Source organism: Sceloporus undulatus, chromosome 2, assembly GCF_019175285.1.
Source record: "Sceloporus undulatus isolate JIND9_A2432 ecotype Alabama chromosome 2, SceUnd_v1.1, whole genome shotgun sequence".
NCBI lineage: Eukaryota > Metazoa > Chordata > Lepidosauria > Squamata > Phrynosomatidae > Sceloporus > Sceloporus undulatus.
Window position 1 is genome coordinate 176965724 of NC_056523.1, and position 27991 is coordinate 176993714.

At 41.4% G+C, this 27991-nt stretch overlaps 1 protein-coding gene across 1 annotated transcript; it reads left to right on the forward strand.

Moving 5' to 3' along the window:
• Positions 1 to 336: 336 nt before the first annotated feature.
• On the forward strand, positions 337 to 27991 carry TSPAN31 (tetraspanin 31). The gene is made up of 6 exons (XM_042448091.1): positions 337 to 564; positions 7771 to 7938; positions 16338 to 16418; positions 19003 to 19143; positions 24721 to 24828; positions 25127 to 27991. The coding sequence occupies exons 1-6, from the start codon at positions 502 to 504 to the stop codon at positions 25199 to 25201; spliced, it is 636 nt and encodes a 211-aa protein (XP_042304025.1). The 5' UTR covers positions 337 to 501; the 3' UTR covers positions 25202 to 27991.

Genomic DNA, 27991 nt, shown 5'->3' on the forward strand with positions numbered 1-27991 from the left:
GCTAGAGGAGTCACACTGGAATAGTACCTCTTTAAGAGCATAGTGTGATAAACATCATTATTATCTCTTATTTCACATAGAAACCCTGCGCGCGAGACTTTTTAAAACGACCCGGAAGCGGAAGTCATCCAGGTGGTGGGCGGGGTCTCGTCGGCTGTTCCGCCATGTTTTTCCGGCCCTGCTTGGGTGCTTCTCTTCCGCCACTCACTCCCTTGGTACCAAGTGCCCGGATGAGAAAGCGTTCGTTATGGGCAGGGTTTGCGCATGCGCCTGGGGCGGCCTGTGTAGTAGTAAGGCGAGCCGACCGAGAAAGAGGAGCGCGCAGGCGCAGTGGCGGCGGAGGAGGGCTTTGGTTTAAAGGGGGTAGGACCCTTGGCCGCCGCCGCCGCCGCCGCCTCCCTCTGTGTCGGAGAGGGAGTTAGTTAAAGTATTCATTTGTATATATAGACACCTGGGAGCGGGTCGGGCTGAAGGGCCCTTCCTTCTCCCGCTGCTGGGACCATGGTTTGCGGGGGCTTCGCCTGCTCCCGCAATGCGCTCTGCGCCCTCAACGTCGTCTATGTGGTGAGTGTGGGCCAGAGGAGGAAGGCTGGGCCCAGGAGGAGATGGAGGAGGATGGGGCCCCAGGGAGGCAGGGCTGGAAGAGGAAGGGAAGGGCCAGGGGGACAGGGGCCCCAGCCTCAGAGGGGGACAAGGCCCCATGAAAGAAGTGGAGGAGACTCAGGGGAAATGGAGGGCATGGCCAGAGAAAAGCCAAAGACTCTTCTCCCATGACTATAAATCCCTGCCTCTGAAAAGCCATAAAGGACTCCTGGACCTTGGTGACCAGGAGTCCTGGCTGCAAAGGAGGACCGGGCACTGGGAGGGGGAGGGCATGGCCAAAGAAGAGCCAAAGACACTCCTCTCACTATCCATGTTTCTTGGTCATGCTCAAAATGGAGGATCTTTTGGGATTCCTCTTGGACAGAAGCCTGAAAGGAGGAGGCTTGGACAGAGGGTTGGAATGTAAGATGTGCCTTGGAAAAGGTTCTAGGGCTGGCTGTGTTGGCCATATATCAGACGCAGTCACATCCAAACCATGACACCTTTATGGGGCCAACCAAAATGCATAATTACATGTTGCAAGCTTTTGAAGTCATACTGACTTCATCAGGCAAATAGGAGGAAGACATGGAAGATGTTAGTCATAGGCCTGCATCTTCTGTCCCTGGTCATAGTTCAGATGGTAGGGGGAGGGGGCTGTCTTGGAAAAGGTTGTTCATCCTGGGAAGAGGGGCAGAGAGGCAGGCCAAGGCTAGAAGGGGGCTGTGTGAGTGGGGAGGCTTGCCTAGATCAGGGCCACTGTTGGCCCTATGGGGGGGGGGGGACTGGGGTTGGGGTGAGGGATACAGGAGGGTGAGGGTAACACACTTAGGTCAGCGTGGTGTAATGATCTGAGGGTTGGACTATGACTCTGGAGACCAGGGTTTGATTCCCAGCTCAGCCATGAAATCCACTGTGTGATCTTGGGCAGCTCACATGCTCTCAGCCTCCTTTGAACAAATCTTCCCCAGAAAAACCCATGATAAGTTCACCTTAGGGTCAACTTAAGTTAGAAATGATTTGAAGGCAAACGCCATATGCACTGGAGAAGAGTGCTGAGAATACTGTGGATGGCCGAAAGGACAAAGAAATGGGTCCTTGAACAGATCAGGCCTGAACTCTCCCTGGAAGCCAAGATGACAAAACTGAGGCTGTCATACTTTGGCCACATCATGAGAAGTCATGAATCATGGGGAAAGACAATAATGCTAGGAAAGGTGGAGGGAGGTAGAAAGAGAGGAAGATCACATGCTAGAGGAATGGATTCAATTAGGGAGGACATGGCCTACCTTTCAGGACAAAGTCCAAATGAACACTCATCAGTTCCTCTGCATATCCATACAAAATACATCTAGCTAGATGCGTTCATACACTTAAAACACATTAGTTCTCTCATATAACAAGCACACATAGAATTTATGTCGGATGAATGTTACACTGTGTTTGCAGGACCTAAGCAGAGCATTGGAGGATGGTGATCTTGGAGGTGTCGCATCCACAGGGTTGCCAAATGTTGAGGTGGACTGGAAGGCAACTAACAACAACAAAACACTGCAGAAATAAAGCAGTTTGACACCACTTTAACTGTCCTGGCTCCAGCCTGTAGAATCCTGGAATTTGTAGTTTGGTGAGATATTTCAACCCAGTCTGCCAGAGAACTCTGATGCCTCACAAACTACAAGTCCTAGAAGTCTGTAGAATAGAGTCATGACAGTTAAAATGGCCTCAGCTCCTTCGTAGAGGTTACTTTTCACAGAGGTAGCCCTGTTAGTCTGTTGAGGCATAAAAAGGGGAGCTGAAATAAAGGAAATCTAGCAGCACCTTTAAGACTGATTTTCATTTTAGCACGAGCTTTCATGAATTCCATTACACTTCATCAGATGTTATACAGGGTTATATGCTTTAAATACCTTTGCTTAAAGCACCTGAGATGTTAATATCACTCTGTATTGCATCCGAAAAAGTAGATGGGTATCCACAAAAGCTCATGCTAAAACAAAAATCATTTAGTCTTAAAGGTGTTGCTAGACTGCCTCCTCCCCTCCACTTTTCTTTTTTTATTCATTGAGGCTAGTAGGTGAGATGAGGCATCCTGGGAGAGAGAGGATTATTCCGTCTGGGCTCTTGTGTGTGGTTGTGTGTGTTTAAATTAGAAAGAGGGAGGCCGAAAAGTATGTGTGCTTCCCATTTTGTTCCCTGGGATGTGATGGGTGCAGGCATCAGAAGGGAATGGGAGAAGACATGTGGAGCAGGAAGGAGTGTTCTCTCCTTGGAAATAAGAGTTGAGTTTAGCAAAGGTGGTTAAATCTGATCATGTTGTCTCACTGTGCCATCAGACTGCCATAGGAAAAAAGATGTTTGCAGTAGTACCTACTCAGCAAAAATGTCTTATTTTAAAAGGTGGTTGGAGTGGGAAACTGGAAGTCTTGTGTTGGTTGTTTCTTTCCTAGGTCTAACCCTCCTTGCACATACACCCATGCTTATTTACTGTTTTTCTGACCAATCTTGTAAACTGAGATTACTACTGCCTCCTTATTTTTTTTACTTTTTGGTATGTGGCTCTTATCAGAATTGGCTGGAAAGCTACCAACACAGCAAAACTATCTGTGTTTGGAATAGGCTTGAGCCAAACTGCAGGAGGGGCTTGTCTTCTGAGGCTTTCAGATATGAGCAATAACCTGAAGTGATGTAAAAGACCTCTTAATAGAAGTGTAGTATTTCTTTTTCAGTAGCAGGACATGTTGTGTAATGATGTTTTTAGTATATCCTTCCTAGTATGTGATGGACCACGTTAAGTGAAGTCAAGAAAAAAAAATTACCAGGAAAATGTTAGGCATGGATAGTGAGTATGTGAGGATGGGTGGTGAGACCACATATGTGTTGTTATGAAGTGTAATGTACAGTGCTGGGACCTTGGGTGGAAGAAAGAACAGAACTCTTAAGAGGGCACTAAGACTGATTAGTTGGCTAATGTAGGATGCAGTCCAAAACATACTTACTAGGGATTAAGTGGTATTGGACACAGCTCTTATGTCTGGGTAAACACGTATAGGATTGCTATGGAAGGAAGGAAGGAAGGAAGGAAGGAGTAACATGAGTAATAGAATATTGAAGAAAGTTGCCAGGTGCAGAATTTAGTCTCTTGAGTCTGTCCCAGAGGAATGTATTCTGTGTCCACAAAGCATATGCTTTCCCTTCCTTCCCTTCATGCTGAAGTCCCTGTAGGCAGTAGGAAAAGGGGGAGTCCACATGGAAGGTGAATTGATTCAATCAAGGAAGCCACAGCCCTGAGTTGCAAGACCTGAACAGTGTCATTTATGGCTGGAGATCATGGAGGTGTCTCATTCATGGGGCCACCTTAAGTCAAAGCCAGCTTGATAGTATATAATAACAACTTATTGACTAGGTGGATATTTTCTTCTATAACATAGATAAGGAACATTTCAGCTACATGCCAGTGGTGCATGGCATCAAAGTGCATACTAATATGAACAATATACATATGTTTATACACATCCACACATTTTATTTATTTGACAAGTCACCTTTCAGGACAAAGTCCAAATGAACACACATCAGTTCTCTCATATAACAAGCAAACATAAAGTTTATGTCAGCTGAATGTGACACTGTATCACTAGGGAGCTAAGGAATGTGTAACAGATCTTGTTTCCACCACAATTTATACCCTTATGTCCAACACTTGCAGGTTGTAATCCAGTCAAAGGCATCTGTCTTTAAAAAAAAAAAAAAACCTTGTCATTATATGGTCCCTAATGTTTTGAGAAACTTGATGCATATTATTTTGATTTTCCATCATAAGGTTGCATGGTAACCATTTACTTATAGAAAAGAAAGGAGGGTGTTCAAGGACACTATTGAACTGGAAGCTGTTTCAGCTCCTTACCTTGGCTTAAGAATCAAGAACGTGCCCTGTCTGCCTAGCTCTGCCAGCTTATCTGCAGAGTCACTTTCTGGGTTGGTTAAAAGCCATTCATCCATTTTAAAAATCTGTAATTAGTTAAAGTGTATTAAATAGGGAATTATGAACCTGACTTCATAGCTGGAGAGAGTCCTTTGTCATGGCAAATATGAGAGAACCTCAGTGGAAACATTCTTTCCTTCCTCCCTCTGCAGATTGTTTTCCTCTTGAATACTTTGGGACTTGCAATTTAGGGGGCATGAGATGTGCATAACCTGTGTTGAATTTGTGTTAAAGTACATTGACCATATTTCTGGTCTACACACCATCTCCTTCTTTGGACCTGTTCTCCTTGTATTGAGCATAGTGTGAATCAAACCCTGAAGTACCTTCTCTTTTAAGTTGGCCCTTATATGATTCAGAAGCACTTTTCCTTGAGCAATTTTCAAACAGTAAGAGTAAAATAGATGAGAGTCACAGCTGCAACGTTTTGTTCCTTCTTTTTTGCCCTTGGATGGCAGAAAGACCTCAAGTCCTGGAGGGAAGGGCTTGCATACACAGAAGGCAACTGATTGTTCAGTTGTCAGCAGTCTGGAGAGTTAGACTAAAAGGCAGTACAAACAACAGGCTGTGGGTTTTGGGGGGGAGGAGAAGAGGAGAGTGATACATAGCATTGCTTTGGAGCAGCATCATAAAAGAGGTAGAAGCAACCTTATGTAATTACATTTTCTATTATATAAGCTGTTTCAGGAATCCTTCAGGATCAAAAAAGGAGGATAGTTATTAATAAAATAAAATACCAAGCAAATATCTGAACAAATGAAATTCAGATGCAAAGCAAAAGTTGAAATCAAAGCATGCTGCCTGTCTAGAGGATGTGGGAAAGAGGTTAACAAGAGTTTGAGTTCTGAGACAAGTAGTAAATGAAAATTATGTTTATGTACAAGTCCTGGAATTTGCTAAGTTTACGTTCATCTACACCAGTGGTTCTCAACCTTTGGTCCACCAGGTATTTTGCACTTCAGCTCCCAGAAACTCTGGACAGTGATTAGGGATTCTGGGAGTTGAAGTCCAAAACACCTGACAGTTCAAAGATGCAGAACCACTGATGTACACTGTACAAAACCGTCAAATGTTTGTAGTTTGAAGTGCAGCATATTTTTGCTTTCTAGGTTTTTTAGGCTGATGGAAGGATAGTCCCTTCTGCTTATTAGGAGTGTGACACCTTTGATTAAAACAGCAGAATAACCTCTGGGAAGACCACTTTTTAAAAACAGTCCCAAACATGTATTAGGGCAATATTAGACCAACTCACATGGCACAAAAGATAGTACAAGCTTTCAGGGTCACCAGAGCTCATTATCAGTCTAGATGTTAAACAAAGTAGAGGGAGATGGTTGATTCTGAAGCTAGGACTCTTCATTTAATCACACTCTTAAAGTGGAATGTGGGAAGCATTTGTAGACTTTTAATCTATATGCTCTAAGGAGTGTTTTGCAGATTTCAGACTGTATCTACAGTTGTCCTTAGAACTACTGAGATGAAAGAAACAATTGCTGACCCTCCACTTTTGAAAAATTATAAATCTAGCTGTTAACTGAATCTGTCTCCACCATTAAGTGAGATAGGTTTGTTGGCAAGTAAAAGCAGAAGTTAAGAAAAACTAGTCAACATAAACTAAAGTCAAGTGCTAGGTTACAAAAAGTAATTAGAAGCAAAGTTGGGTAGTGTTCCTAATAGTTGGAGGAAATGTAGCTATAAACAATAAAGTACCTTTCTCAAATGATACATAATTACGTTGGTCCAGCTGTTGAATGGCTAAAAGGTGCCAGTATAGGCTGAATACAAACAATAAAGTATCAGTAGTGTGCAGAACTGCTGCTAAATGTCGTGTCAATAACTATTGTCTAACAGACCACTGTAAAATTAAAACATTCCTAAAAGTTAGCCTCCATTTTTGAGATCCTTTAGTATTACATAAACTCTTAAGGAAGAGTTCACATCTTAAGGAAGAATTAGACCATTTGAGCAGAAAATGCTCAATGTATCATCCTACACTGCAAATAATCCTACATATAAAATATCCTCTCCTGTTGTATTCTCAAGTCATTGACACAGCTGGACATGGCTTGCTACAGCTTTTCTATCCTTACTTGACTTTATAACCCACAAGCTTAGAGGATTTTTAAACTATTTCAAAATAATTGATACGATAAAACTAAAACTTAGAAATCTGTTTGTGGGCCCATAGGCTAGTACAAGCCTGTCTCAGGAAGAGTTCTTGATGGTTATTTAAAATTGCTTAAGGTAAACTTGATTGCCCTTTTAGGCATCTTACTATAGCTATTTTTTTCTAATTGTGCTCATTTTGATAATCTGTGTTATGTTTATAATGGCATTGGCAATGTCCTTTATGGAACCTTGGTGGGTGGGGTTTGTGGCTGCCTTTTATTTGGAAAGAAGCTCCTCTGGTTGGTTATTGGAATTACTTTCCAGTTTTCTTTAGTCCTGGGACTTTTGAGGGCATGCAAAACACTATAAAATGTGTTAACATTCTTTTTAAAAAACCTATTTTAAAAATGTTTTTCAGTTGCTTTACAAATATGTTGGTACATGACAAAGAAAGTTTTGGAAGCAGCTCACGCAAAATCAAGCCACAGATACATCTTAACCTGCTAAACCCACTGTTTATAATTTTTAATCAGATGTTCAAACCTATTAAACTGGCTTATACCTAAAGTAGGTTGGTTTATTGATAGGGCTGTATGCTGCACTTTAGCAGCTGAAGGAGAGGCTGTATAATGATGATTAAGATTTTTATTTCTGTCACATAAAACAAAAAAGTTAACATTAAAACTGTGTTAAACCATTGGCAGTATTAAAATAATTTAAAACTACACTTATAAATATAAAATACCATCAAAACATTTTTAAAGAAATTAAAACAGCTGCATTTAAAACAGTACAGCACCCTCAGCCCATTCTTTAAAAACTTTCTGTTTTAAAAGACTGATGGAATAAAAAAGTCTTTGCCTGGCAATGGAAGTATGGCAGGGAGGGTCATTCTGGATCCCTAGGAAGGGAATTCCATAGTCTAAGGGAAGCCGCTGAGAAGAAGGTAGCCACTGTATTGACACAAAGGGCCTGAGGATGTGTATTAATATGTTTAGTTAAAAAGGAGGAAAACGTCAGGGTTACACTTGTTTTTTTCTGCTTCTGACTCTTCCATTCTTTCCCCCCATCCTCAAATCTTTCTTGCTTTCCAGCTGGTCGGGCTGCTGCTGATTGGTGTAGCTGCCTGGGGTAAAGGCTTCGGCATTGTTTCCAGCCTCCACATCATCGGAGGGGTCATTGCTGTGGGTTTCTTCCTGCTTCTCATCGCCATCGTGGGGCTCATCGGTGCTATCAACCATCACCAAGTCATGCTCTTCTTTGTATCCTTCTGTGCTGTTGGCAAGGCAGAGTTCATTGCATCTTACCATGCTTTGCAGTGGTGAGCAGAAAAATTGATACATGTGTCTGAATAGTGTCCAAAAGGGTGAAAGAAAGTCACAGTTCAAGAAGAGTTGTGATTTTATTTTTGCCTTCATTTGTGAGGTCTTGAAGGTATTGGGAACATAAATAGATGCATAAGACATTTACAGCTTTCCCTCACTTTTCTTTTGGACATTAGACATTACTAAAATAGTTGCTGTGGTTTTTTATCTTTCCTTGAAATGGATAGTTGGCATTCACATCAAACAGATTACTTAACTCCAAAGACCTTTGTTCTGTTTGTGGCACATTATATGAGAATCTGTTGAACTGAGGAATATAAGTTAATTGGGAGTTGTAAATCTTTCCTTCAAGCAAGAAATTGGGATTTGATCACTCAGTTCCTTCCAGCTTTTTGACTCTGATGATTGAGAATTTCCATGGCAGCATCATTACATATAAATATTGGGGAGCAAGGCATAGTACAGTCTGCCCCCCCCCCCCCGGTCCATGTGGGATCTATTCCTGTGGTTATTGTGGATAAACAGAAACCACAGTTAACAACCCAATGGCAGAAGTTGATCATAGAGTTGAGCTAGAGGACCACCAGATGCCTAAAGAGATAGTCTCCCTAGGCATCTGGAGGATATCCAGTGCAGCTCTATGGTCAGCCTCCACCAGGCATTGATCATAGAGTCGTGTTGGAGGACTTCCAGATGCTTAGAGAGACTTTTTTGCCAGAGGAGGGTAAGTGAAACTGCAGTTACCAATCCAGCTCATACAGGGGTTGGAGTGTATTCCTAAGTAAATGCAGTGTGTGTAGCTTTACAGTGAAATTGGAATAGATTACTTTTTTTTAGCTTTCCATCTTTATTTATTATTTCATTTGTATGCTGGCTTTTCCCAGAGTGGGACCCAAGCAGGCTCCCCAAAGAGTTCAACAATAAAAATGTACGAACAATTAAAATATTCACATAAAATTATATAAAATTATTGTAAAGACATAAACGGTCCCAAAATAATAATAATAATAATAATAATAATAATAATAATAATAATAATAATAATAATAATAATAGACTTATACCCCACTCTTCAGCCAAGGCTATCAGAGTGGCTTACAAATTGTTAATTAGACATTTCCCTGCCCTCAGGCTTACAATCTAAAGAGACAAGACACAAAAGGAGAAAGGAATGGCAGTGGGGAAGGGGAAAAGTCCAGCAGATCTGCTGTCCCTCTGATGCCTGGACCATGGCAGATAGACTGGAGGGAGGGCCCTTCTTCTTACTCTGTATCCATGGATTTTACATCCATGGATTCAACCATTCATGGTGGGGAAACATTCCCCATTTTTACCTCAAAAAGAAAATCTTGATTTTGCCATTTTGTGTAGGAGACACCATTTTGCTACCCCATTGTATATAATGAGACTTGATCATCCACAAATTTTGGTATCCACTGGGCGTTCCAGAACCAAGTTCCAGCAGATAGCATGTGCTCACTGCACATTAAAAGCTTGCTTAAACAAAAAAGGACTTTGCCTCCTGGGAAAAGGAAATCATGTGAAGATGAGTTACAGAGGATGGGGTCAGCCACTGAGAAGACTTTCTGATATCCTTACCAAGTGAGGTTGTGATGGTGTTGGACCAAGAGAAAACCTTTCCCTGAAGACCTTTGAGCTCTGGCAGGTTCATATATGGGCATACAGTCTTTCAGACAGTCTAGATGTAAACTAAGGCATGATAGGTCATGACCAGCACTTTGAATTGTGCCTGGAAATGAATCAGTAGCCAGTGAAGCTGTTTTAACAAAGCGAGTTACACACGCCCTGTAACGGACCTTGGTCAGAATTTTGGCTGCAACATTTTGGATTTGCTGATGTTTCTGCAAAGTTTACAACGACAGCCCCACGTAGATTGTGTTACAGTAGTCCAAATGGGATGTAATCAAGGCATTTGTCATCCCCCACCAGATTTGATATCTCAAGGAACAAATGCAGCAGGCACTCTTGTTTTATCAAATACACTCCTGGCCACTGCTGAAACCTGGACATCCAGGCTCAGAACTGAGTCCAGGAGCACACCCAAGCTGCGATCCTGAGATATCAAGGTGTGTGTAACATCATCTAGCACAGGTGGAATCCCTATTCCCTGAGCTGTCTTTTGATTAACCAGAAGCACCTCTGTTTTGTCTGGATTAAGTTTCAATTTATTTGCCTTATCTAGTCCATTACTGACAACAAATGTTTGATCAGTACTAAGACAGCTTCCTTGGAATCAGATAGGAAGGGAAGTTAGAGTTGTGTGTCCTCATCACGTTGGTGACACCACCACCTAAAACTCCAGATGACCTCTCCCAGTGGTTTCATGTAGACGTAAACAGCACAGGGGACCCCCACAGGTCTACATCCAGGGCATTGAATAGGAGTCCCCAGCACCACTGCTCCTCCAAAAAAAACCCAAAACACTGCATACCAGTACCTACACGTCCCATCCCAAAGAGTTGGCCCAGAAGACTTGTGTGGCTGATGGTATCAAAAGCTGCGGAGAAGTCCAGCAAAAACGAAAAGGATACACTCTCAGACCAGCTTCCGATGTAGGTCATCCACCAAGGCTGTCTTTATCCCATAACCAGGCCTGGAGCCAGGTTAAAATGGATCTAGATAATCCATCTTGTTCAGAAACCTGTGAAGCTGGGAGGTCACCATACACTCCAGAACTTTGCCCTGAAATGGAATGTCAGAGACTGGTTTATAATTACTCAAAATGGTGGGATCCAGGGAGGCCTTTTTTGGTAATGGCATAATTATAGCCTCTTTTAGGCAGGATGGAAACCTCCCTTACTGCAGTGAAGCCTTCACTACTCCCCTTACCCACTAGATCAATCCCCCTCTAGCTGCTTTCAGAAGCCAGGAAGGGCAAGGATCCAGTATATGTATGATGTTTCTCATGTCTTCCACCATCATCACTCTAGTCTACATCCCACTCGTTTTACCACCACCAGCTCCTTAGTGAACCATGGGGCTTGCTTGGCTCCATTTCTTGAGAGGGGACACTTATAGGAAATTGTCCATTTCCCTGTTCCAAAGCTCTGCCATGACTTCGACAGGATTATCTGACAAGTCAGTGGGAAGCTTCCCAAGAGCCATCAGGAATCCATCTGGATCTGTAATCTTCTAGGGTGAATCATCTTAATTGAGCCCACATTCTTGCAGAGGATCTAAGTCCCAGTGAATTCAGCCTCCACTAGTTAATGGCACAGGAACTACAGAAAGCTCTTCCGTACCTAAATCACTGTCATTCCACCCAAAAAACAGGCCCAGAGTGTGTTCTGTACCATAGGTGGCACCAGATATTACTGGGGACATCCCATGGTTGTCATGGTGCCTATGAAGTCCTGAGCTGCTCCTAACAGGGTAATCTCTGTGTGGTTGTTGAAGTCCCCCAGTACAACACTGTGAGTGGAATCTAATACCACTGCCAAGACCAACTCAGACAGCTCAGGAAGGGAAACTGTTGAGCAGCAGGTTGTCCCATCCACCTTCAGAAACACACACTTGAACCCAACATTGTGGGCCAGGCCACCTGGTAAGGGAGATGGAATCCTGATGGACTACTGCCACCCCACCTCCTTGCCCCCCAGGCCTCACCTGCTGCTCTACAGAGAACCTAGATGGACAAAGCTGGGAGATATTAATATCCCCCCTCCCCCGCTTCATCCAGCCAGGTTTCCATAATACAGTACAAGACAGATTGGCATCTTCATCCAAAATCAAGTCCTGGTTCAAGGCTGTTTTTCCATTCATCAACCTGGCATTAAGCAGCAGCATTTTCAGTCCAGGGGCTATCTGGACTATTTGGGGAAGGGGAGGGAGTTAACCAACCCCCTGTGACTCTCCCTTCTACCATGATAATAGGACTGGTTTCCCACACCATATTGCCTTTTGACTACCATTGTCGTAATGGAGCCTCCCTGGGCTGCTTCCCTTCCCATGCTCTCTATGTAACTATTTATTTATTTATTCTTTTATTTTATTTTATTTTACTTACAGGCAAGTTGTTTAAATATTTATAAAACCCAGGCACTCCTCCTCCTCCCAACTAAGGGGACTGGCCTTTGGCTTTGCTCCACCTCTCAAGCAGCTCCCCGGAGGGGTGTCCCTGCTGGTGGCAGTCCCAGCACAGCAGTCACCCAGCTTTTTTCCTCTTGAAGATGGGACAGGTCGTCCTCTGCTTTCTTAGCCAGCAGGTATCTGGGTACCAGGGGCCTTGTTCTGCAGGAAGTGCAGAAGCCTGAAGCAGGCTGCAGTCCACCAGGAGAGATGTAGAGTGGCAAGCCAGCAGCAGACCTGTTTCCTGGGGTGGTGGTGATGGTGTTCTCTCTTCCACATGTGGACTTTCCTCAATCACTACCTCTTCTTGCTGCACCCCAACCCTTTGTGGTAGCTGGAGTCACCCTCCTCCCACAATAGCTTGTACACATAAATTGTGGTGGGGGAAAGATGAATAATTATGCTCTGTGCTTTGCGATATTTTATCCAATACAGATGAATACTTGCATTGTATTATGTGGATACAAGCCACAGGAAGCTGTAGCCAGTTGTTTGCTGTGTTGAATGCTTTTTGGAAAAGACTTTGTGTTTTGCCCATGTAGCACATATGGCACAGACATATAATGCTATATGTCTCCTCAGAAACAAGTCCCACAGAATTAAATTGGACTTCTAGGTAAACATGTCTCTGAATGCCATCTTAATTTATTAAGCAATTGTCAATTGTCCTGATGTTTCAGAGTGGCCTGAAGGATTTACATAGTATTATTGGACCCACTTGTTTGTCATTGAAGCCATTCAAAAAATAAATGAAAAATAATTTTCTATGAAGCAGTGGTGAAAATTTGCACTTTAGCCAGAAACACTGAATCATCCCACCTACTATTGAAAATTAATAGGAAGATGCAGCTTTACAGAGTTAAATATCACATAACAATGTAATATTATTTTTAAGCTGTAGATACAGGCCTCTACAGGTAAATATTTTTATTTTATTCTTTTTGAAGCATTTCCACCCTCTTTTCAGACAAATAAGAATTATAAAACAGTTTGCAAAGACCATTAATAAGACAGTCCCAGTCTTAAGCAGAATTCTGCCTTGTACAAAACTGTGGAAAGGACATTGTTGGTTCATTCAGATCTTGACAAATCCCATGTATAGCCATTCATACTGTACAGAAAAACGTATACCTGCAGAGACTAGTCATAAAACTTCCTTTATACTCTTCTCACCTGATACGCCAGATAGTAAGCAGTGTCTCCTGTGTTAAAAGCATATGTCATACATGTAAAGAGGATTACAAATGCCTCTGGATTTTCCTAAGCTGATTAAAATCCACAAAAATGTCTGAGAAACGTGTAGGAGGAAGAATATTATCTTGGTGGCAGAATTATCTCCCAAGACTGCAGAGCTTCCTTGCATCAACCCATATATTAGGTTCTGGTGGTAACCCACAAATAACACCTCCTGAAACATGATGGTTGTTAACAGTTTTTAAAATTTGACCTTTTACTTGAATAGCAGAGGTCCAAAATACACTGCAGAAATAATCCAGTTTGAGACTGCTTTAACTGCCTATGCTCAGTGCTAGGGAATTCTGGAAACTGTAGTTTTGTGAGATTCATAGCCTTCTCTGTCAGAAGGCTCTGGTGCCACAATAAACTACAATTCCCTGGATTCCCTAGCACCAAGCCAGGGCAGTTAAAGCGGTCTCAAATTGGATTATTTCTTCAGTGTGTTTGGGGCCAGAGAGAAATGCTGCGATCTAGAGGAACTGATGAGGGAGATACAGTCTTAATGAAAGTTGTGCAGTTGGAGAGAAATGAGTTGTTAGACTGCTAAGTTGTATTGAAGGCTTTGTTTCAGAGAAGGACCTTACTCAAAGGAAATTTTACTCTGTGAGCTGATCTTGGTTTTCTGATTGATACAACTGTGTTACTGATAAATAGTTTTGGTAGTAAGTTTGTTTGTTTGTCTCTTTTTAGGGAAAAGGGAAATGGCTTTAAAAGGAAACATCATAGCCTAGTGATTGTGTTTGGAGGCAATTGGCAGCTGTGTGAAGATCACAAAAAGGTGATTTGAAGGGCTGTGGTGTTTCTGTGCTCAGTCTGATAGGCTGCAGCATTCATTCTGCTTAATCATGATTCTGTGGATAACCATCTACAAGAATGCCTAGTTTAGCGGATTTTTGAAAGAATTACAGAGTTCATGGATGGCAGGATGTTCTGGGGTAGTCAAGTTAAGAAATGTTGATGGAGATTCTTGTGATAGTTATTGTAAGGAGCAGGAAATAGTGGAAATGCTTCTGGCCACAGCTTTGTTCAGGCTGTTGCTTGAACATGTGAAAGATTAAATGGGTAGTAACAAGCTCTCCCTTGAACATCCCTATACACTTGACAGTTTCAGATACAAAGTAGGGATTCCAGGCCTGGGAACTCTACAGACATGATTGGCCATATAAAGCCTTCTGCAGTGCATAAATATCTTTGATAGTGTTCAGATCTCCAACTTCTAACTTTTAGTGACTTTTCAGCATCAGATGCTTCTAAGCATTTCTGTTCTGTGATATTTCAGGAAGTTGTGTGACTTCATTCCAAGAACTATAATGTCTGAACCTCTTATTTGGGCTCATAAATTGAGAAGACTATTCCTGTAGCTCAGTGAAACAGCAATGTATGAAGAAGGGAATTGGTGGGCAGTGTCCCAGAGGAGGGCTTGTATCATGCTTGAGATGAACATAGGAAATAAGCAGTGTACACTGTCCAGTCTGCACTGATACCAAACTTAGTCCATCTGGGTTGATGAGGACTATCTTTGATTAAAAGAGAGTCCTATAAGTTTAGGGGCAGAGTACATGATTTACAGGCAGAAAGTCCTAGCAATTTAGTTTCTGCCATCTCCATTTAAAAAGACCTCCAGAGTGCTCCCCTGTCTCAACCTACAGGTCCTCTGAGTCCTAACCAGCATTATCATTAGTATGCTAAAATCAGCAGTCCAAAAACATCTGGAGGGCCATAGTTGCCTACTCCTAATTAACACATAATAAAAGCACATCTGCTTGTTTCACTGCATGTGCATAATCCCGCAGGAACTCGTGAAGTATTTGTCATAAGAGATTTTTATGCACAGTATTCTGTATGAAGCAAGTAACATGTAGTAAATATATTGTTCAAAGCAGCTTGAAAGCAACCTGAAAATGCCAAAAGCAGCTAGTCGGAGGACCTCAGCACGCTTTTCTGTATTGAGATGGTTAGGAACTGGAAGTCTCTGACTGCTTTCAAACTAGAATAGTGGTAAAAGTGTTTTGCCTTATGTTATTTTCTGTCCTATTTGGGCAATAAAACACTTGGAAGCTTGTCTCAAACAGGAACCACTAATGGAAGGTTGTCTCAAACAGGAACTAAAAATGTACTGCCATTCCTAACACACCTTGTCTTGGCTGGATCATTCTGGTACCCATTTCAGCAGGCTTCTCTTTCACTTCAAGACTCTGTAAGAGCCCTGTTGGACTGAAAGAGTCAATGTCATTTGGACGTCTTTTAAATATTTCTACAGAACACCAAGTTTTAGAAGATGCTGCTGCATCTTTTTTAGTCAAATGTGCTTTACTGTCAGTTTCTGTTTGCTGTTTAATCTGGCAGTCCTACAACACTGTGTTTGTGGCTGGCAGAGAAGGGCCAGGGTACCTGGGAACATGAAAGGACAGGAAGATTTAGATAAAGCCTTAAAGCAAACTTTGGTTTCTTTTGAAATCATTAAAAGCTAAGGCTGACAGATGATCTGAGAAAGAATACAAAAGGTCTTTCGCTACTAAAGAAGCAACAGAATTTGTTTGTGGCATTCTCTGGATGTCTACCTGAGCAATCCACGTGCCAGCTGATCAAGGCAAGAGTCTAAAAGTTCTTTTCTGTTGAAAACGTTAACTCTGCCCTCTGTCAGATCAGTTATTTAAAATCCTGCCTTGCCACCTGATTGAGGCTTTCTCACACTATCTCAAAGACTTCAATATTCCAAATTTCTCAAAATACAGAACCAGTGGTTAAAATTTAGAAATGGCATCAATAGCTAGTGATGCTGAAAAGAAAATAATTTGTAGCCTGCCTTTCCATTATAGTGTCTCTTCCAGCAGAGAGTGGGTTTTCTTCTGTTTCTCATTGAACAACCAGATAACAATCCAGAAGATATACAAACAAATGCATTTCATTTAATAAGTGGAGGGGGTTAAAAGGCTTTCTCTGTGACACAGGCATTTTGGCTTTTCGGTCTCACTATTTTCCCATTCATTTTCTTAATGACACATTTTCAGTATATGATAATTCTAGGGCTAGTCTTTATTTTCCAGTTTGGAATTTCCTGTTCTTGTCTGGCAATCAAGAGAAGTAAACAGGTAAGTACACTTTCTTGCCTGATCTCTGTTCAGGTTTGGAGGGAGGTTTAAAATGTTTAGCTTGCACATCAAACCACAACATGTTCATTTGAGAGTAAGGCTATTCTGGTTGGAAAAAGGCAGATTGAACTGAGAAGTGGAATAGAGAATAACAGATAGGGTTCTTGAGGATGAAGCTTGCACTTCCTGGAGCAACTGTTTGGATCCTTTAGAACTGTGTTACAAATTTAGAGATCTGGAATCTGGTGCATTAATAAGAAATGAAACCTACTGGGAGGAACTGCCATGCCGTGGTCAGCAGAGTTGCAATCAAAGGGTGGATTTCCTGTTTGCTTTATAAGTTTAGCAATAGGGAAACATTTTTTGCTGGCTCCAGCAAAATGTTGAAATTTTCAACTTTGCATGTGGTTTCAGTTCATCAGCCAGCTGATGTTACTGTGGGAGTCTACTACAGACCCCTGAGTCAGATGGAGGAATTGGACGATGCCTTTCTATAACAGATGACCACACACTCAGAAAGGAGAGATGTAGTGGTAATGGGTGACTTCAACTATCCTGATATATGCTGGAAGTCAAACTCAGCCAAATCCTCAAGGTCTAGCAAATTCTTCAATTCCTTCGAAGATAATTTCATTGTCCAAAATGTGGAAGAGGCAACAAGAGGGTCAGCTATTTTAGATCTGATCCTAACCAACAGGGATGACTTGGTTAATGGGGTGCAAGTGGTGGGATCATTAGGTGGAAGTGACCATGTTCTCCTGTTTGTTTTACAGTGGAAAGGAGAAGTCAGGCATAGTCAGACACACATTCTAGACTTTAGAAGAGCTGATTTCAGTAAACTTAAGAGAAGTTCTGGGGGTGGTCCCATGGTCAGGAATACTAAAAGAGAAGGGAGTTTAGGACGGATGGGAGTTTCTCAAAAGGGAGATACTGAAGTCACAATTTAAAACGGTTCCAGTGAAGAAGAAAAATGAGCAGTGTCTCAAGAAACCAGGATGGATAACTAAGAAACTTTCAACCAAGCTAATGAAATGCAGAGATATAGGATGGGGGACACCTGGCTGAACGAGACAACGTGAAAGGGATCTAGGAGTCCAAGTAGACCACGAGTTGAACTTGAGTCAGCAGTGCGATGTGACACCTAAAAAGGCCAATGCAATTTTAGGCTACATCAATAGAAGTATAGTGTCTAGATCAAGGGAAGTAATAGTGCCACTCTATTCTGCTTTGGTCAGGCCCCACCTGGAATATCGTATCCCGTTCTGGACACCAAAATTTTAAAAAGGACATTGAGAAACTGGAGCGTGTCCAAAGGAGGGCGACTAAAATTGTAAAGGGCCTGGAAACCATGCTCTATGAGGAACGACTTAGGGAGCTGGGGAAGTTAAGCCTGGAGAAGACAAGGTTAAGAGGTGATATGATGGCCCTGTTTAAATATTTGAAGGGATATCATATTGAGGAGAGAAGCAAGCTTGTTTTCTGCTGCTCCAGAGAACAGGACCCAGAACAATGGATGCAAGCTACAGGAAAAGAGATTCCAGTTCAACATTAGGAAGAACTTCCTAACAGTAAGGGCTGTTCAACCATGGAACACACTCCCTTGGAGTGTAGTGGAGTCTCCTTCCTTGGAGGTCTTCAAACAGAGGCTGGATGGCCATCTGTCAGGGATGCTTTGATTGAGATTTCTTACATGGCAGGGGGTTGGACTGCATGGCCCTTGCAGTCTCTTCCAACTTTATGATTCTATGATATCTGCTATGAAGCATATCCAATCTTTCTCTTAAAACAGTGAGTTTTTGATATTAGTCAGGGATGGTCGCTTAAAAATTCTATTCAGCTTTCCTCAGTAGCATTACTACAATTTTGTCATTCTATGGCTGAAAAATGTACTTTTTTTTTGAGTGCACACCCCAGAATTCCTAGCTAGTGATGTGAGATTTGTCCAAAAAGTAACCTTTTTAACCTCAGTTTCTGAGTGCAGTTTAGTTATTTGTCTGCACTTACTCTCTGTCCGTCTGTCCCAGCCCCCATATATCTGTCCATCTCACTAATAATACACAGGTTGAGTCTCCCTTACCCATAATATTTGGGATTTTACGTGTTTTAGATTTAACAGTTTTTTTATTTTATTTTAGACTATTTGAGAAATTTTGGAAATGGGACCCAAGTCTGAACATGAACTTAATGTATGTTTTATATACATACATCTTATACACATAGTTTGAAGGTAATTTATGCACATTTTTTAAATTTTTGTGCATAAAACAAAGTTTGTGTACATTGAACCATTAGAAACAAAGGTGCCACTATCTCATCTGCCCATGTGGACAATTTTGGATTTTGGAATATTTCAGAATTCTGGATAAGGGAGACTCGACTTGCATTACACTATGGTTTAGTTGTTGTTCCATCATGAACTCCCCTTCCCCCTGGCCCATGTAACTGCCAGTCATTATGAGCTGAATTGACTACAGGTAAGAAAATTTGTGCTTCGTTCTTCTAAACTAAGAGGGTTGTACTGTACTTAAACAATGCAGAATGACCTTCTGATCTGGGTACAAAGATCTCTTTTCTTTTCTCTTAGGAGAGTCTTTTGAGTGGTGGCTGGAGATTAGTGAAGGAGAACACCAAAAAATCAATAGAAAGCAACTTAAACTGCTGTGGGCTATTCAACAAAAGTGAATCTGCTGAAACGTTCAAGAGTGATGTTGAATCTTGTCCTGCAGTAAGTATACACTTTTGGAATACTTTGGTCCTTTTAGGTAGCAGGAATCATTGTATAATTCTAACCTGCTTGGCCTTGTGCTTTACACACTAAGTGGTTTCAGCTAATACTGTGCTTTGCAGAAGTATTTGTACACTCTTGACTTTCCCATATTTTGTTGTGTGGAATTGAAAATGGATTTAATTGGAACTGTTATGATATACACAAGATACTTCACACTGTGTAGGTGCAAAATGTTTTTTATTGCAGTTCAAAAGTTAAGTAAACAAAAACAAAATAGCACTTGTTGGTTGCATTAGTGTGCACCCTCCTTTTCTCTGACATACCAGTTAAATCCATTTGAATTCCAGGTTGTACAACAGAAAAATGGTGCGGAAGGGGAGATATCTCCTGTAAGGCATTGTAGTTTTAGCTTTAACTAAGGTCTCTTGGGGAATGTCAGTATGTGACGTCAAAATGGGAGTGGACAGGAATCTCAACCAGTATGGTTGGCCCTTCTTATTCATGGATTTTTTTATATACGGATTCAAGCATACACGGTTTGAAAATGTTAAAAAAAAGTTTGATAAATTTCAAATATCAAACCTTGATTTTCCATTTTTTATCAGGGACACCATTTTGCTATGTCATTATATTTAATGGGACTTGAGCATACACGGATTTTGTTATACACGGGGGGATCTTGGAATCAAGCCCCAGCGTATAACAAGGGTGCACTGTCTATTCAGTTTGTCAAAATTTATATGCTGTGTTTGTAGATATTAATTATGCTAGAAGTGATGGGTATGCAATGGAGTGCTCCTCTTGCTTTGTGCTATTGGCTGTACTTTTTTTTCTAAAGCAGTGGTTCCCAACCTTTAGGACTACCAGTGTCACTGGACTTCACTTTCCAGAATCCCTTTTGACCACTGGCCATGCTGATTGGGATATCTGAAGGTTGAAGTCAAAATATCTGGAGACCCAAATTTGCTAACTACAGTACTGTTCTAAAACATCCACTGATTCAATTAAAAACAACAACAACAACTGAGGTCTCTTTACCCTGATCATTGACAATACTTGATATTTTAGTCAAAAATTGTATATGAAGGAACCCTTCAAGGATAAGTAATAATTGCTTTTTGTGGGGTTTTCGGGCCATGTGGACGTGTTCTAGAAGAGTTTTCTTCCTGATGTTTCGCCAGCATCTGTGGCTGATATCTCCAGAGAATGCTTGCCTGGAAAAGAGGGGTGTGTGTGTGTGTGCGCGCGCATACGTACATACATACATACTGTGGCCCGATCTAGATGGGCCTTTGTGGCGCCCCCGTCACGTGCGAGGACGCACTGTCAAATAAGAAAATAGAGTTACTGGACAAGGAAGCTGGAGGTAGGGATATGGACTGGGCCATGTATTTAAAGTGTATCATATGGAATTTTAAAACATAGAGGTATTCTCTGTTGACAAGGTTGTCAAGTCGTGTCCGACCATAGGGGCGGTGCTCATCTCTGTTATTAAGCTGAAGAGCCAGCGTTGTCAGAGACTACTCTGTGATCATGCGACCAGCATGATTGCTCAGAACGCTGTTTACCTTCCCACCAAAGTGGTACCTATTTGTTTACTTGCATTTGCATACTTTTGAACTGCTAGCTTGGCAGAAGCTGGGACTAGTGATGGGAGCTCATCTCATCATGCGGTACCCAGGCCTCAGACTGCCAACCCGCCGATATTTTGAGTTATATTCTAGGACATACCACAACATGGTTGCAATGTGTTCTATAACTAGTGGCAAAATGGCTACCGTGGGGGCTTAAGGCACAAAAGATACATAACTTGATTAATTTTCTGAATAGATCTAGATAGGGTTGGTCTGTCTCTTCCATTTATTTCCAGTCCTCATTAGAGACTTCTGCACTATTTCTTCATATAAATGTATCCTAGGAGACACCCTTGAAACTATGAGTTATAAGAAAGCTTGACAAAGATTGCAAGCTGTCTTTTCAGAGAAGATGGTTCTCCATGACTGATTTTCCCAGAAGGCTTCCAAGGACCCCAGCATTCATCAGAAAACAGTTTGAAACCCACTAAGTTAGTTAACCAGTCATTGGAAAATTATGCTAATATAATAATAATAATAATAATAATAATAATAATAATAATAATAATAATAAATATTTTTAAAATTTCTATCCCGCTTTTTGCCAGGCAATCAAAGCTGCGTACAACAGGTTAAAATACATCCATATATACATAATGCCCCCCTTAAAACAAGATTAAACAATGTAAGATTAAAAACTACATATTAAAACCGACTAAGCTAAATAAAAATCATCATGGGCAGAGTTCACTGGATGGGAAGTCTTATTTGTGGCCGAGCATTTTATTCCGGGAAGGCTTGCCGGAAGAGATCCGTCTTGATGGCCTTTTTAAAGCTCTCTAGATTGGTAATTTGATGGATCTCGTCCGGCAGGCCATTCCATGCTGCTGTTGATCATCCATTCTGAGTTTACCATGAGGTTTCACATTTTCAAATTGAGAACCAAATTGTCCAGATCCAGCAAGCCTAGGACCTACTCCAGGTGAAACCTTATACAATCACATTATCTGATGAACCCCATTGGAGTGTCTGAAGACCCTTCCTTCTCATTACATCTCAAGACAGCATGTAGACTGCATACTTGAACATCAAGTCTTCCCACCTGGCTTGCCCATGGAAGGGCTCTAGAGCAAGGGTCCTCAAACTCTGGCCCTCCAGATGTTTTGGACTTCATCTCCCAGAAGCCTCAGCCAATTACCACACACAAGCAAATTTCCTTCCTACCCCAGGATTCTACAGTCAATCTGAATAGACTTCCAGAACCCCACAAAGACTCCTCCTTCCTCTTTGTCCCTCAGCCAATCACTACCCACATGCAAATTTCCTTCCTACCTCCTAACACCCTCCCTGACAGCTTGGCCAATGATCTGGGATTTTGGGAGTTGAAGTCCAAAACATCTGGAGGCCTGGAGTTTGAGGATCCCTGCTCTAGAGATTTCAAACATGTGCCTTTTGTGCTGGCCTGTTGTTATTACAATTTGGATTTTGGAATATGTCTTATGGTCTAGACTCAGGTGACCAGTTGTCAGGACTTGGATGGCTGCATTAATCACCCTTGTAGGACCCTGCAATACTGTTGCCTCCATTGCCACCTTCTGTTCCCCCACTCCAAATTGGGGAAGTCTGATTTTTCTTGGCCACACAGAATGGCCAATATCTCTTCCCAGGTTTCTAGGGGGTGCAGTCCCTGAATTCCCTTTTAGGCATTTCTTTTGGAGCAAGAAATAGTTCTGGGACCATTTTAGGGGAGACCCTCACATTTGGGTGTGCAAAATGGCTTTGGAGCTGCAGTGTGCCTGCTCATTGCTTATATGGTGACATGTTTTTTTGTGTTCTGTTTAAACCTTATTTCTAAAGCCCTTTGCTTCTTTTTCTTGCTTATTAAATTGCTTGGTTCTTATCTTTCCTTCAGCTTTTCATTCTGTTTTTTATTTTATGCTGGCAGTAACATTCTTCTGTAAGGAAAGTTAAATTTCTTTTTGCCAGTATTGGAAGTCATGTGTTTATTTTCTAAAGGGCCCAAGCCAGACCTCTTGTAATTCATTTGTTATAGCAGAGGGAGTGTGTGGCCCTTCAGTGTTGTTAGAGTGCAACTCACATCATCCCTTACTATTGGTTGTGTTAGCTAGGACTGATGGAGGTTGCAGTCCAATATCTGGAGGGCCACACGTGTCCCTGTGATGCAGAAAAAAAAGTTTACTTGCAGAGTATTTTCACAGAGAAAAGATCATCTGGCAGGACTTTGGTTTTAATAATACAAATATCAGTATGAAGGTATCCAAGGTCCCTTAGACTTTGACTTACATTAGGCATGGGGGATGTGTGGCCTTGCAAAAAGTGATTGGACCTTTAACTTTCATCAGCCCTAGTCAGCAGTAACCAGAGGACTATATGTTTTTGCTTGCCATATAGCTAATTAAAGAAACTAGAGCTGTCCTGACTTCCTGTACAGTAGTTGCATGTTAAATTCAGCCACATTTCAAGGTATTATGCATTTTCCAGCTTTACTTTGGAAAGTAAATTTCATAACAGCTCCAGATTTATTTCAGAGTAGAACACAAATGATTAATTAGATCTAAAGGCTCTGTGTACATTGTTTTTGCTAGCATATTAGTGGTTAACTGTCCCAAACACAGGTCTCCTCCTTTGAACCAGGGTTCAAAGAGAGATCTTTTACAAACAGCAAAGTTAATTCCTACATAATTTCTCCCAAAAAATATATCCTGACTCAGGTTCTGTCAAGCCTTTTCAGGATGTTAATTTTTTTGAGCATCTGAGTGTCTCCAGAGTTTTGAGTTGGGTACAAAGTCAAGCAACAGTTGATAATGCAATACAAGTGATAATGTAAACAAAATTGCTATTTTGTTTACTTTCACGTTGGCTCAAGTCTTTCTGTTCCTCCCCAAGAAAGTATTTTTACCTAGTCAGATTTGAGTCAGAATCTTTGGTCACACCACAGTGAAAATACATGATATTTTTCTTCCATCTTACTCACACAGCATTTATTTTTAAAGAGATTGGACATAGGTTACTAATTGCAGGAAGGAGAGAATTTAAGATAGCCTATCCTTTGACCCTTTGTATCAGCAGGCTAGCAATCCATGGATTTGACACACACACACCCATGGCTTGTCATGCCCCATATTCAATGGCATCACATTCACATGGAGATGCTGATGCATCCATGTGGATGTTGCCACCATTGAATAATATAGGGTGCTACCATCCATGCTTTTTACCATCCACAGGAGCCCCAAAAACCAAAACCCCACAGATGAGATGGGACCAGATTTGTTTTTTCAGACATCCTCCAGAAAGCACCTATTTTGATATTTGGGTTAATCAACTAAATCTTGTATTGATGAGCCAAGCTATTAAATATTAATAGTTCAACATTTATTTCTGCAGCAAACCTGATTGTATTTATACCAGTTAGGAATATTATCTAACCATGTAGACACAAGTTACCATTTTTAGGATATTGAAACTGAATTTTAAAAATTCTATTTCTGTCTATCTGCCCCTATTCAAGATCAAACCTTTGAGCAGGGAAATAAAACATGAGAAACAGGTTTTGTATTTCCTGGCTGTGAGTTCAGTCTTTATGTAGCATCACTTTTCACTGTCTAGAGTCTAGACTAGCCAACAAAATTATATAGAGCAGTGGTCCCCAAACTGCGCCCTTTAAGACATTTTGGACTTCAGTTCCCAGAAGCCTTAACCATGTTGACCAATAGTCTGGGATTCTGAGAGCTGAAGTCCAAAATCCCTTAAAAAGCATAATTTGGGGACCACTGATCTAGAGAATTTTGTGAAGTTCCTATGTTCAAGGATTCCAAGTTCCCTAGATACAAGACTGTTACAGCCTTTGCTGTTGGGCAAATTAGTGGGTTTTTCTTTAGTCACTGCCATTGGCTTTGTGTGAAAGTATTTCAAAATTTGTGATTCCCTCCCTAGAACTAACAGTCAAAGTAACAATTATTTTTGTCATCCTCTGCAGGCTTGCAAAAAAACAAGGTGCCTCAGTTGTGGTGAGGTAATGATGGAACATGCAGGTGAAGCCTTGAAAATCCTCGGCGGAGTTGGACTCTTTTTCAGCTTCACAGAGGTAAGGATGCCTATTAGGCCAAAGAGAGAGGGAAGCAGGGTTGCTGCCTCCCTCTCCCCCTGCTTTGGTCTCTTTCTGTGCTGCCATGAAGGCATATTTCAACAGGTGTTAAATTTCTGCTTGCCATATAGCTAATTAATAAAGAAACCAGAGCTTTCCCAGAAAGACAACAACCAGAAATGTAAATAAATACCATAATAATCAGTGTTGTAGAAATTAAATATAGTAAACACAGTGACTTGGTATTACCTTTTGAATTGAGGTCTCATAGCTGCTTCCTTTTTCCTCTCTTTTTCAGATCCTTGGAGTGTGGCTTGCCATGCGCTACAGAAACCAGAAAGATCCCAGAGCCAATCCCAGTGCCTTTTTATAGAAAATTCCCCTCCCGCTTCTTCCTATACCCTCTTTTAGTTAACTGCTTATCACCTATATTCAAGGTATCCCATTTCCGTCACTTAAAAACAAAAGTATCCTTTGTGGACCCTTTAGGGAAAGTGGACTTTGCCATTGTGCCAAACTGCTGATTGGGAGAAATAGCAGAGCAAAGGCTGCATCCTTGACATGAAGCCTTTGGCAGATGGCAAAGGGGACCCTGTGAAATAAACTAGGGTCCTTAACTGACATCAAATGATGTGACCTGCAGTCTCCTTTGCCAAGATATACATGTCATTGCTGCTCCTTGCTACAATCATTCTGGTGTTTCTAAAGTATGTTCAAATTGTTGCATCCCATCTCACCTAGGGGAAGGCATCTTGAAAAGTTAGAGGGCTCAGTGCCATTAAGTGGGCAGTGCAAGAGACAGTGCCCCCCCCCCCCCAAAAAAAAACTGCTTTTCACTTTTTGTTGTAGTCTCACTTGGACTGATGTAATAGACAAAAAGTCCCAGGAAGCAAATTCAGGGGGAAGGTTTACATTTTAACCAAATACAAAGATTAAGTGAAAGGCATTATTTTTATCTTTTTTTTTTAGAAAAACAAACAAACCTCAATTGACCTATTCCTGAATTCCTCACTTACAATCATATGTACAGGCCACCTATTTCTAGTGGGAAAGGAGGGGCCTGTGTAAACCTGCCCAGAGAACTGGTTAATTCATTATGTAACTAAGCCTTTATCCAATTTACAGATTTACAAGCTGGCTTGATAGTGGTTTTTCTCCTGGTTTGTTCTAGCAAGAGGAGACCATCGACAGTGCTGTTACTCTATTAAGAGTGAGAGTTCTGGTCTCTTTGTGGTACTACTGTCCCTATGATTCCTTGATTTGACAAACTTGTATATTGTGGTGTAGATAAACCCTTCTCTGTTTGGAGTCCTATCCCTGTGTTCATATAGTGTAAGGATGTATGAGGGAATTATAGATAGTTCTGTGGGGTGTTGTGTTGTTGTATTTTGAGAATTAGCCCAACTACTTATCTCCAATTTTACTCCATTGTCATTTTGAACTCCAAAATAATTTTAGTTCTAGATGAGCAGGGATTGGAGAAACTGTAACCACAATTCTGCTGGACACAGAAATGCTGTGAGCTTGCACAAAGCTCCATGTGCACTACTGTTCTAGACCCAAGAAAGGATTTTATTGGACTGTGAGTCCATTCTCCTAACCTGTTCCACCCTTTAAAGACTTGGCTGGTTTAGGGAATTCATGTATTCTCATGGAAAGATGTTGCCAGGTTCCTACCCAAGAAAGGAAAATCAGTACTTCTGTTTACTAATGAAAGATCTTACGACTCCTGCAAAGGCCACATTCAGATACCTAGTACTGTATCATCAACACCCATTGGAAAGCATTCATCTTCACTTCCTTCTGGAGCAGATACTGAAAGGAGGTATAGGACTGGTTATGACAGCAGAGCAAAACATCAAATACTATTCAGCATCACCAGAGACTGAGAAAGGGCAGGTGTGACTCACTGCCTTCTTTAAAAATAAAAATAAAACAGTTACAGTGTCAAGGAAGGGAAGATGTTGATTGGAACAGGAGATGGGTTTGGGAAAGGACTGCCTTCCTGCTTTTGTTCTCTTTCCTATAAGCCACTTCTTAAGGTCAGAAAAGGGCCTCACAGATGAAAGAAGACTCCAGTTGCTTTTGGATGGAGAGCAGCAGTCTGTTCCCTTAAGTACCAGTGCAGCAATGGCGCACACCCACCTGCTCTCAATAAATGCTAGGACTTGATGGAACATGGAGATAAAGGCATCAGACAGAAAAGTAGAAGTAAAGGTGAAGATACTATGTTGAACCATAGGAAATTTTGTATAGCATATCTTTAGGATAGTTTGAACATTCACAGTCATCATGCTATTTATTTTGAGGTGGCCTAATCAAGGGGAAGGTACCTTTTGTAAAGCAGGACCTAAGTATGGAGCAGATAGAAGAAGGTTGGCAGCTTATTACTGAGAGTGTGCTGTTCAGCTCCTAAAAGTATCATACAATTTAATCGTTTGAGATTAACACTGTGGGGAATACTCAGCACTAAAAAGATAAAGGAAAGTGATATGCTTCCTTCTCAGAACCATAGTTAGTAGTAGGCATTCTTATACTCCGCTCCTCCGCTGTTTAAATTTTCAGATTGGGTGGGGAGACTTTTGCTGATTTGCATTAGTACTGTACAGGGATTGATTGAAACAAAGTAACATGCACTTTAAAGGAGCACATTAAGATTTACTCATAGTTGGGGAGTATTACAGATGTATCTCCTCCTATTCATGTTTGGCTAGACCAGTGGTTCCCAAACTGTATTCTTTAAGGGATTTTGGACTTCAGCTCCCAGAATCCCAGACTATTGGTCAATATGGTTAAGGCTTCTTGGAGTTGAAGCCCAAAATCTCTTAAAGGGCACAGTTTGGGGACCACTGGGCTAGACAGATGCCTGCTCAGTTACTTTTTTTTTTTTACACAATGAAGGGGAGTTTTGCTGGCTACTTTCTTTGATGGGTGACTTTAAATGCTGCATATTTGCTAGAGACTATCCTTGCCATTTAGTTGGTGATGGACAAGGAAAGAACACTTGCAAAAAAACTGTGATGCTTGAAAAGTTTCAAGTCACTAGTGGCTTTTTTGAGAAATACATGCTTCTACCATCATGTACACCTGGACTACTCAAATTGTAGACTGCAGTTACCCTATTACAGGCCATTTGAATAAATACATTTCTGTGAAACTCAAA

What these genes read in the sequence shown, in the direction of transcription:
- TSPAN31 (XM_042448091.1), top strand. Translation starts at nt 502, where the DNA reads ATGGTTTGCGGGGGCTTCGCCTGCTCCCGCAATGCGCTCTGCGCCCTC. An exon ending in ACCAAGTCATGCTCTTCTTT is followed by an intron (nt 7,939 to 16,337) that starts GTATCCTTCTGT and finishes ACACATTTTCAG; the next exon opens with TATATGATAATTCTAGGGCT. An exon ending in ATGTTGAATCTTGTCCTGCA is followed by an intron (nt 19,144 to 24,720) that starts GTAAGTATACAC and finishes CATCCTCTGCAG; the next exon opens with GCTTGCAAAAAAACAAGGTG.